The following is an 11442-nucleotide window of genomic DNA, read 5'->3' on the forward strand; positions in this document are numbered from 1 at the left end:
TCATTAATCAATACAAATATCGTGATACCATCTATTCTATAAAATTAAATAATTTAAGAAGTGATTATATTTAACGACACATTCGTAATTTAAGAATATATATTTTTACTCTCATGTTATTTTTAATGTTTTTACCAATTTAAAATAAAAAATGTATAGTAAAATACCACATCGTTCTTATTAAACAATCTAATATAATGATAAATTTAAATTTTTAATAAAAACAACACATTAATCTTTAATTTTTAAGAGAACTTATATATTATTTTTGACCCACCGAATTATACTTAATCATTTCTTAAAACAACGTGGAATTCGTAAGAATAATTATTCCTATGAAAAAAAAATTATGTTCCTATATTAACCTTTTTCCAATTTTCATTCTAGTCCATGGTGGAGAAAACTTGGTATGTATATATATTATGTGCGACACTTCAATTGATTGAGTAAAACAATAGAGAAGATGGGCGAAGGCATAGCTGAGAGGGCGTTGAACAGTTTAGGAAAAGGCTTCGACTTGACCTCAGATTTCAGGCTGAAATTCTGCAAAGGCGATGAACGTTTGGTTCTTCTCAACGAAACAGAGAAACGAGAGCTCACGGTGCCGGGTTTCGGACCCATCAGGGATGTCTCCGGTGACATCAAATGCGACAAGGGCGATTGCACCCGCTACCAATCCGACATCCTCACCTTCAATCAAGTAAGACATTCATTTCATCAAACACTTTGTGGTCAATCGGTGAAAAACGAAATTGAAAATGATAATGTCGAAATTTGGCTTCTGGGTTTGTAGATGTCAGAGCTCTTCAACCAGAAGAGTTCGATCCCTGGGAGAATCCCATCTGGGTACTTCAACACCGTGTTTGGGTTTGATGAAAGTTCGTGGGCAACTGATGCTGCTAACACCAAGTGTTTGGGTATTGATGGTTATTTTATCAAACTCTTCAGTGTTCATATTAATCGGTACCCACTTGTTCTGTCTCATCAAGTCCTTGAAGCTGTTCCTTCTTCCTGGGATCCCCCTGCACTTGCAAGGTAATAATAATTTCTTCTACCTATTCATCTTCTTAAAAAATCACTTTTTATTTTACATATTAATGCAAATAAATTATCCACAAAGATTAACAGCAATGTTATTATAATCTGCCCCACTTTGAAATGGCCTCTGGTTTATGTGGTCATCATCGCACATCCAGAACTGCCTTTCATGTAGTGGTTGACCACTTTGTGTAAACCTGCTTTTACCACCCTCTAGTGGATTAGGCAATTCATGTGTTTTACTTTTACATAGTATATCGCTGTAAAAATCATAAAAAAAAAAAGAAGCTAAAGATTATCATCGAGATTTCGAAAGTATGATAAACAAATTAAGAGAATTCAATGTACGTTACTCAAATTTATAATATACATCAGTTTATAGTTTGATGACAGTTTAAAAAATCTACAAGACCACTCAAATACAGTATTACAGAAGTTATTATTCAGTCAAGTTTTACAGTTTTACTTTGAAATACAGTTTTTCACGAGAAATAGAAAATTAGGTACAAAAGACAAAACCACTAATTTATTAATGTAATTTTACACTTCCATGGCACACGTATGCTTATATTGCTGCACCTGTGCGTTAGCTAAGTTGAAATGGTCCCTGCTCTATTTTTCATTGCTTAATTCTTATAGTCAACTCCGTCATCATTGCCTTGGAGCCTTTGATAATTTTATTAGATACCTCTATACATACATATACATACTTACATATATATATATATGAAGACTTTAAGTATTTTTGCATCAAAATATTAACTCATCTTTCAAAAGTGGTTTATAATTTCAACTATGTAAGAATTTGTCATTATTTCATTGAACTTCGAAGTTATCACTAATGCTCATTATTCTTTTCCAATGATCGAAACTTGAGAATTTTTTAACTGTACAGAAGACTGAAAATTTAATGTAAATAGTTACATATGCCCCAAGTCAGTGATACTCATCAAGAGCGTCTACAGAAAAATAATCTAAAGTCTTCACCAAATTGGATTTTTTATTATAGGGACCAAGTTAGAAATTTCATTAACGATTAGTGTACTAATAATTTTTATATAGTGAAAAGTGAACTGAATTTCTAGGCTGCTTGCTGGAAAGTAAAAGGAAAATTGCAAAACGTTGTCTCTGAATTTCCTTTTCCACTTTCGTTGCTCAAGTCTCTCTCTTGCTTCCATGAACATTTCAAAATTACGCATCATAAAATGACTGGATCAAACTTATAATGCAAATCCTTTTCGGATGATTAAAACTGTTTTCTTTTTTGTTATATATATAAAAATTAGAAGACTAGAAAATTAGAAGCAATCATAATTTTAAGATTTGACTAAATTAGAATATACATTATTCGTTAACTGATATTCGGAGGCTGCTAGGTGGGCAGCTGGACAATCTTAATTATTATTTTTATCCTCATTCTATCTCTTCCATTATTAACAAAGCCTAATCACGTATTGTTATTTCCTTTTCATACAGTGGATCAGTATTCAGTACAAGTCAATCGTTTACCCATATATTTAAAAAATGTTTATGATAACGACACAGCAATGATTTTGGACATTTTCTAATGGAAAACGTAGGATCGAGGCTAACGATAAATCATCACGGATGCTTGATGATTATCATCCACTTCTTTTTATTTTCACTTATCTTCCTATTTCCTCAAAGCTTTACGATAGCACTATATATTAACTGTTAGAATTTAAAAGGTCTCTTTCCTCTCAGAAAAAATGTGGGGTTTTATTTTAATCTGCCAAAAAAATTCGGCAGTTGCCTAGAAAATTCTAGCAAATTTGTAGGCTTAAAAAATTAATTGAAGTTTCAAATATTTTGAGTTGGCTTTGACTAAATTTTGTTCTTCGTACCCAATAAAATGGCGGACTCTGAAACAGCTTTGTATGAAAAGTTGGCTCCAAATTCAATTAACTCTTCTCAAATTGAAAATTCTCAAGTCTTTTTGTTTAGCTGTTTCACCTTCCATTTCCCACCGGGGAAATTGCGCGTCGCCGAATAAAATTAATGAATTCACATCTAATGTTTTACGAAAATCCAGATATGGCACTCAGCCTTTTCTATATTGTATTTGAAAAGATTAGGATTGAAATTATAGATACTAAACTAGCTATACAGTTCCTTGATTGACGTTGATTAAAGGTGAAAAATTGGTCAGATTCATTGAGAAGTTCGGGACACACATCCTTGTGGGGCTTAGCATTGGTGGCAAAGATTTAGTGTTGGTGAAGCAAGACGTGTCTTCCAGCTTGGAGCCATCAGAGCTGAAGAGGCACTTGGATGAGCTTGGAAATCAATTATTCACTGGGACATGCAGTTTCCTTCCGAGGTCTAAAGACCAAAAATACAAGGTTTCCTTCCTGTTTATAATAATTAATATCAACATATTCTTCAAACAATAACCCATAAATATAAGCAACCATGATTTGATGACAATGTATTATGATGAACATACAGGTCCCACAGGCTTTTGATGTCTTTGGTCCACAAATCGTTGCCTTCAATAGCTCTACATCAGTTTGTGCAAAAGATGTAGGTTCCACTTACCCCCATTCTTCATGAATAACTCAATATTTTAATGTCTGAGAAATTTTTAAGATTGAAAATTTTGTAAAATGAAAGATCCTGAAAACAAAAAAAGGCTTCTTATTCAGCAATGATATTTTAGATAATGGAACATGTAGGGAATTAGTGTAATATGTGCAAAGAGGGGAGGGGACACTCAAGTGAGCGACCATAGTGAATGGCTTCACACAGTTCCAAAGAAACCAGATGCTGTTGATTTTAGCTTCATTCCCATCACTTCTCTTCTTAAAGGTCTTCCAGGCAAAGGCTTCCTATCCCATGCCATCAACCTCTACCTTCGATGTAAGTTTTCTTTCATTTTCTCCTCATCTGAAAATTGAAGCTTTTGTTATAATAGAAAATAGTATATACACAATAAAAAAAATAACTTAGAAAAATTTTGAAAAATTTGATCCATAAACATGTGAGGCATTATCAATTTAGTTCTTGAAAAGAATAATATATTTGTTATGAAACTCTTTTATTATTAAAATATAATCTGAAGACTGATTTGACACTAAACTATAATATTATCATACAACGACGATATTATAGAATAATTTGATTTTTTTTCACGTTAAATAAGAATTTTTACTCTTTTTAAAAATTAAATTAGTAATACTTTGTTGAAGGATCAGATTGACTATTTATCCTTAAAACTAAACCAAACATGCTTATGATAATAAATTGAACCCCACTTGAATTCCAAACCAATGAAAAACATAAATGTAAAGTATTTCTGTAAATATTTTGACTTTGAATACGTTCACCACGATTTAACATCAAACTCCATCACGCACACACAACAAACCAACATAAATGCTAAACTATAAGGAAATTTTCTTTTCGCAATTCTGTATTAATGACATGATTTTATCTTTTAACTAAACAATTGTCTGGGGGTTGAAAACTCCATCTGTGGCCATTTGAAATCATGTGTCTCAGTATGGGAGTTTTCCCTAAATGGTTGATCCCAAAAGTCAATATCATAAACAATTAATTAATATTTTATTTTTGTATTAAGATACCTTACTTCTGGTTGATGAATTGAATAAAGAATGAGACGTGATGATAAAAGTATTTATGAAATGTGATTGGTAAGATATGAGTTTTCTTATCTTTTTATTTCTCAAAATGCCGCCATATCACATGTAATTCGCAACGCGTAGAAAAAGTTGTGGATAAATTAAAGTGATATTTTCTTCGGATTGACCAGATTTGGTAAAGGATGTATCATGTCGATAAGATATCTCAACTCAACGCTCATAGAATATAACTCAATCAATTCAACCAGATACAATAAAATAATATATAATCTTAGGGAAAGCTTATTTGTCTTCAAAATTGGGACAGCAGTTTTTGATTTTAACAATTTTAGGCAAATGAGAACGAAGTAAGTTCATACAAAATGCAGATAAGCCTACAATGTCAGATTTGCCATATTTTATTGACTTGTTCCAAAGGCACAAGATTTGAGGTCCCTTTGACAATGTTTAGCCATTCACTCCTCACATGGCTGTCAATTTTTGGTTGTTGAACTAATAAAATGAATTAAATTCATTTGGAATGCAGATAAGCCTCCCATGTCAGATTTACCCTACTTTCTTGACTATCAAGCACACAAGCTTTGGGCTCCTGTTCACAATGATCTTCCATTGTGTACAGCCACCAACAGAACCACCTCTTCACCTTCTCTCAGTTTCAACTTGATAGGTCCCAAGCTTTATGTAAACACTTCAAAGGTACATTCAAATGATTCCCTATAAAAAATTTCACTTTCTTGTCAACTTCTGCCTTAGTAACTATCTTAATCATAACAGGTAACAGTTGGTAAAAGGCCAATCACAGGGATGCGCTTGTTTCTTGAGGGAATGAAATGCAACAGGTTGCTTTCACACTATTACTGTTTATTCTTTGGCTTACTTACATGTTTATCTATCACAATTTGTCTTGTAATTTAACTCAAATATGTTAGAGGACCAATTGACGCAATTAAGGTGGTAAAAGTCATAAAATTGATGCATGATAAACTAAAAAGTACAATCAAATCTTAGTTCTGTCTATTGAACACAATGCAATACACAATGAGTGGTGCTCACAAGGATGTTTGGTGACACAGATTAGCCATACACGTGCAACATCTATTGAACACTCCAATAATGCTTAAGGACAAAATACAGGACACCCCAATATGGTCAGAAGAAATCAGTGATGACCGTTTCTCTGAAGCAATCAATGGGAAGAAATTTTCCCATGTATGTACAGCTCCAGTAAAGTATGATCCTAGATGGAGCTCTGATAAGGATGTGGCCTTTATAGTCACAGGTGCACAACTTCATGTGAAGAAACATGAATCAAGGAGTGTCCTTCATCTGAGGTTGTTGTTCTCTCAGGTGTCTAATTGCGTAGTTGTAAAATCAAGTTGGACACAGGGCTCCTCTGGATTATCACAGAGGTCTGGCATTTTCTCATTAATAAGCACTTCAATTTCAGGTAAAGATGAGAAAAAACCAGTAGTGGTTTTGGACTCAAGTGTGTTTCCAACAGGACCCCCAGTGCCTGTGCAAACTCAAAAGCTGTTGAAGTTTGTAGACACCTCACAATTGTGTAAAGGTCCACAAGATAGTCCTGGCCATTGGTTGGTCACAGGCGCAAGGTTGGTCTTGGACAAGGGTAAGATATGCTTATGGGCTAAGTTCTCTTTGTTGAATATTGGTTCATGACATGTCCAAGTGAAAAATGAAAAAAGCAAGGAAATTTTTTATGTTATATATTTCTCCTGTAAATGATGACCTGCATATATATCCTAAAAGTATGGATGTGTCCTTGTTTGGTCAATACTTTTAGCTGAGGTAGTTATAGGAACAATGATTTCTTTCATTTGTATTGTAAGTAGCTTCTAACAAAATAAATGAGAGTACAATTTTGTTCTTCTAAATTCTAATTAGGTGAATGAAATCTCCCAATTTTTTCTTATTCACTATCACACTTTCTCAACATTTTGAATCAGTACTTTGTTTAGAATTTAAAAGTAACTTTTATTATTTCATAAAAATAATATTATAACTTAAAAATATTGTTAACATCTAAAGTCACAGTTCAAATATTTTATGTTTTTTAGTTGTTGTATTGTATTTACTCACTGTCAGGATGTAAAGCTTAAATATTTTATGAAATGAGGGGATCTTATTATAAGAAGTATGTTGATGATAGTTTGCAAGGTAGTTGTGTAATTGAAAAAAGTTGTGATTTTGTGTAAAAAAGTTTACATTTTTTTTTAAATTTATATGAAAGATTTATAATTTTTGGCAAAAAAATTATATAAAATAGTTTATAAATTTTATCTGAAAAGTTATAAAAGGTATTTGCAATTTTTTTATAGAAAAATTGCATGATAAAATACAATTGGATATAAATCACATTTACTGAATGCTTTTATTTATACCTCTTATTAAGTAATTCTCGTCTGTACATCATCTTGAATTATTTGAGAAGGTCATGCTTACTATTAATCTTTAATTGTTAATATATATACATCATCAATCAATATAAACCTTACTTTTTCTTTTTCCCGACTTTTAAACTTGATGATATTTTTCTAAAACATTATTTTTATTTAAATTTATATTTATAAAAAATATATTTATTAAAATACTTTTCCAAAAATAGATTAATAATTTAATTTTTAATTGTCGTTTAATCACCTAATATCTTATATGAAAAGTTTATAACTTTTATAATAATTATTTTAACATTAAGATAAACAATATAAAAGCTTGTGTATGGAAATTAAATTCATAATAAATAGAGTTGTGATTGATTATTTTAATAAAAACAATCTTACTTTTTTTTTCTTCTTTTTCAAGAGAAAAGCAGAGTTTTATTCTGTTCAAACCCCGTTTTGTGACAGCGTGATTCTGATTATTTAATTTGCGTTCACATGTGCACATGATGACGTGCATTTTTCTGGTTAGCAACTGAGACACATTAACAATTTATGGTATAAAATCGTTTGAGAACATTGCATTCATTAGTTGGCATGAATTTGTTGACTTTCTGGAACTGTATATCAATCCTCTTTTTGGTTTTTGCTTTCTTCTTCTATTCTCACACATATCCTTCAACTTCTTCTCTCATGGCTGAACAATCTTCCAAATCCATTTACGACTTCACTGTCAAGGTTCGTTCTTTTTATTGCATCTGCTTAGAAATTGTTGTCTGCTCATACCCATTTGTTGTTTCTCACTGATTACTTGAAAGCCTGTGCCTTTCTCCTACCCAATTGCTTTCGCACTCTAGATGCTTGGTGGATGGGGTGAAGATACCCTGTTAAAGATGGAATAGATTAACAAAAGTGCACACTAATATGGAATAGATTAATAAAAGTGCACACTAAGAAGATTTAATTATAATTTTGTAGCTTCTGATTATATATTTGTGTATTTTAATGATAAAGGAGCTTGCTGATCAAATTTTCTTTTTAATTCATGACCTAGCTGCATATCTGTTTCACCAAGATTGTAAAATTTAGATTTGTTTTTCTTAATGTTTATTATTAACTGAAAATTAATGGAGTTTGAGTTCAGATTGTTTTATGCAGATTTTTGATTTGTGTATTGTGTCCAATTCTGTACAGCGTGTTTGTTCTGTCCTACCAAAATTTTTGGGACAAGCCTGGTTAATTTTTGAGTTGCTGATTTTATTGTTATTGCTCATCCGCCAATAGTACTTAACTGCTTGGATGAAGTTTTCTTTTTGATAATTTATTTTTGTTTCTGGTGTGAACTATATTTACAGGACATCCGTGGAAATGATGTGAGTCTGAATGATTACAGTGGGAAGGTTATACTGATAGTGAATGTTGCCTCACAATGGTAACATAATTTGATTGATTTACTGATAAATTAATTTTGGGTCACATTTCTTTACCCTTATACTAATTTTACCTATGTAAGTTTTTTATGCATCTCTGTTTGACCTTATTTATCTGTTACTGTTAATCCACGAACTTTATATTGCTCTTCTTTCTTCAGTGTCCACAAATTCACTTTCTTACAGCTGTAAAAATTCACATGTGTTATATGAATGGTAGGAAAATATTGTATGTGGTTATATATGTGTGAGAGATAAACAGATTAGACATTTGCTAGTGAATTTAATGTGAAATAATCCTTACAGGATATACAGATATTCAAAAGCCATAGATTTTTGGACTAAAACATAGGTTTCTAGGTTGAATGATACTACACAACATTTTGTTTCTGAGTAACAGTCGTGCTTAAGAAGATACAATATATGGCATTGATATTATCAAGATCTGTATTATGTGCTTCATGTATGATATCTGCTATGATTTTTTTAATGTTATTAAATTAGAAAATATAAGCTCAATTGTCAGCAACCGTTGTATCCAGTTCAGGAGAAAGTTGGAATAGGATTGATTAGCCTGAAAATGGAACAATTTACTCAGGGTGGGTTATTTGACTAAGGTTTTTAAGACCAAGGATTCACTTGGAAAAGATTATAAAAATTTGTCCAATTAAAATAGGTAGAGGATGAGCAAAGAGAATATTAGGAAACCTGCTTAAAGAAAATTTGGTTTAAATGGTTTTCATGAAATTTTGGTTTCTGATAGAGTTCACCGGCATGGTCGGATCCATTTATCTAACACCACCTAGTCGGATAAGGCTTGGTGTTATTGTTTGTTTAGAATTAGCTGATTACTGGATACTATCCTTCCCCCTCCAATTTTATTCGTATGTAACCAATAATATTTAGTTCACTGGTGTAGTGGTTTGACACAGACAAATTACAAAGAGTTGAATGTATTGTACGAGAAGTACAAGAATCAAGGTAAACACTATAAAAAAGGAAAAGAAAGAAAATTTTCAACTATATTTATCATGATGTGAATTTCTAAAACTGAGACTTCCGAGTGGTCTCCATCTCCAGGATTTGAAATCTTGGCATTTCCATGCAACCAGTTTGCGGGACAGGAGCCAGGAAACAATGAAGAAATTCAGGAAGTTGTTTGCACTAGGTTCAAAGCTGAATTTCCTATCTTTGATAAGGTGATTTCTGATAAGTGACAACCAACCTATATTTTATTTGCTCTATTCTGTTCCCTTTTATGTGTACTACTCTATCTTGGCCTGACATGACATATATTTTCCTGCATTGACACTGTTTATGCATGTGGAATATTTGTTTGAATACTGCTCCATGTGTTATTTTACATGATGATCCTAAAATAGTTCATTGCAGGTTGAAGTCAATGGGAAGAATGCAGCTCCCCTTTACAAGTTTTTGAAAGAGCAGAAAGGAGGAATATTTGGAGATGGTATCAAGTGGAACTTCACAAAGTTCTTAGTTAACAAAGAAGGGAAGGTTGTGGAGAGATATGCACCTACCACCTCACCCTTGAAAATCGAGGTTAGACATGCTATAAGTGCTTATATATTTTAAGTTTGATTTCTATGTATAATAATGATGCAAACAAAAAGGGTCGATTTTAACTTCAGTAAATGTTGCATTGATATTTGGGTTACTGGCATAAATGCTACTTGTCCTCTAAGCTAGTCTAAACTGAAACCCAACACATTTAACTACAACCGAATTTGTCCAGTGTCATGTAATAAGATTAAGATTGTATGCCGGTTAAGTTATATTTTTCCTCTTGCAGAAAGACATTGAGAAGCTCTTGCAATCTTGAGTGCCAAAGATTTGATTTTATAGAACATATAATGTTGCACAGGTTAGTTTTACTATCATTTACTTTTCAACACTACATTTCTTCTTGATGAGTATTGTGTTGTGGGAGCTTAACCTATACAAATTGTCTTGTAAATTCTCAATCTTGCATATGCTATAAACACATTCATTTGTTAAATAGTCCACAGATGTTCATCTCAAAGTGGATTCTCTAATTAGGTTTAGTGTAGAAAATTTGTTTACTCACCTAGTTAGTGTACCTTTTAAGAAGGTCATGCTTGCCCTTAACCCTTCCCTTTAATTGTGTATGTATTTCAAACTTTTGTCCCCCTTGTAAGATTGAAACGATCATATCTATTTCAGATTACTACTGATAAGAAAACTACAATACCTCAAGTTTGTCCTTTGTTCTTTTTGTGCAGGAAATAGGTAATTTGTCCGGTGCTTTCCAAGGACAAGTAGCAACTATGCAACTATATATGTATATCATCAATCATTATATATCCTGGAAAACTTTTAAAATATCTATATCGTGTATTTGGATTATTCAATAAGTATGAATTGGAGTTATCACTCTGTTATCAAAACCATGAGATAATATATTTGTATGCATGTTTATGCTATTATTCTGCATGATCCATACGCCATTGATTATATATTACATAGCTTCAGATTATGCAATTATCTTCTTAGTTTTGGACTTTGTTTAGTCTCCATAATATTTATAGAAGAAAGAAATAAGAAGATAAAATGTACTGTGCTTTTCTCATGAATCAATATGAACTTGTAATATACCTTGGATTTTGGAGAAGTTAAACGACGAAAACTTCTGTAAAAAAATCAAATATTTCAATTTAATGTTTTCCCTTTTATTTCAAACATTTGAGTTATTTGGTGAAGGTGTTTTCACTTTCAGAATTCATGCGTTATTAGATTGTAGAGTCATTGGATGTCGTAGAAGTATAAGACCAATGACATAATAATCTAATATTATTTTTTTTTATTGGTTTAATGTAACTTATAACTTATATTAAGTGCTATAACATCTAACGTCACAACTATTTAATAATTTTTTATGATGGTGTAAGAAATTCTTCAAATTCATGTGTTATGTTT

The 11442-nt window shown here is 31.8% G+C and overlaps 2 protein-coding genes across 4 annotated transcripts; both read left to right on the forward strand.

The window, feature by feature from the left end:
* Positions 1 to 388: 388 nt before the first annotated feature.
* Positions 389 to 6598, forward strand: LOC124841385 (MAC/Perforin domain-containing protein). Of its 3 annotated transcripts, XM_088103015.1 has the most exons (9): positions 389 to 700; positions 794 to 1035; positions 3209 to 3401; positions 3508 to 3582; positions 3735 to 3918; positions 5188 to 5357; positions 5436 to 5500; positions 5735 to 5992; positions 6109 to 6247. In XM_088103015.1, the coding sequence occupies exons 1-9, from the start codon at positions 464 to 466 to the stop codon at positions 6110 to 6112; spliced, it is 1428 nt and encodes a 475-aa protein (XP_087959141.1). In that variant the 5' UTR covers positions 389 to 463; the 3' UTR covers positions 6113 to 6247. The 3 variants fall into 3 exon arrangements, with proteins under 3 accessions (XP_087959141.1, XP_047173603.1, XP_047173604.1); XM_047317647.2 differs by having other exon boundaries at positions 391 to 700; positions 5735 to 6598; XM_047317648.2 differs by having other exon boundaries at positions 418 to 700; positions 3193 to 3401; positions 5735 to 6598.
* A 1010-nt stretch (positions 6599 to 7608) lies between these two features.
* On the forward strand, positions 7609 to 10959 carry LOC124841388 (putative phospholipid hydroperoxide glutathione peroxidase). Its single transcript, XM_047317652.2, has 7 exons — positions 7609 to 7795; positions 8413 to 8489; positions 9407 to 9468; positions 9568 to 9686; positions 9880 to 10047; positions 10298 to 10369; positions 10749 to 10959. Exons 1-6 carry the CDS (start codon positions 7655 to 7657, stop codon positions 10325 to 10327), a joined length of 597 nt encoding a protein of 198 aa, XP_047173608.1. The 5' UTR covers positions 7609 to 7654; the 3' UTR covers positions 10328 to 10369; positions 10749 to 10959.
* Positions 10960 to 11442: the final 483 nt, after the last annotated feature.

The sequence above is a fragment of the Vigna umbellata genome, chromosome 1 (assembly GCF_029865625.1).
Source record: "Vigna umbellata cultivar VRB3 chromosome 1, Vumbellata_1.0, whole genome shotgun sequence".
Lineage (NCBI taxonomy): Eukaryota > Viridiplantae > Streptophyta > Magnoliopsida > Fabales > Fabaceae > Vigna > Vigna umbellata.

Bases quoted from the DNA above. Each gene is read 5' to 3' on its own strand.
- LOC124841388 (XM_047317652.2), top strand. From the start codon at position 7,655: ATGAATTTGTTGACTTTCTGGAACTGTATATCAATCCTCTTTTTGGTT. The intron at 8,490-9,406 runs GTAACATAATTT...TCACTGGTGTAG, and splicing joins GTGAATGTTGCCTCACAATG to TGGTTTGACACAGACAAATT. The intron at 10,048-10,297 runs GTTAGACATGCT...TTCCTCTTGCAG, and splicing joins CCTCACCCTTGAAAATCGAG to AAAGACATTGAGAAGCTCTT.
- LOC124841385 (XM_047317647.2), top strand. From the start codon at position 464: ATGGGCGAAGGCATAGCTGAGAGGGCGTTGAACAGTTTAGGAAAAGGC. The intron at 3,402-3,507 runs GTTTCCTTCCTG...ATGAACATACAG, and splicing joins CTAAAGACCAAAAATACAAG to GTCCCACAGGCTTTTGATGT. The intron at 5,501-5,734 runs GTTGCTTTCACA...TTGGTGACACAG, and splicing joins GAGGGAATGAAATGCAACAG to ATTAGCCATACACGTGCAAC.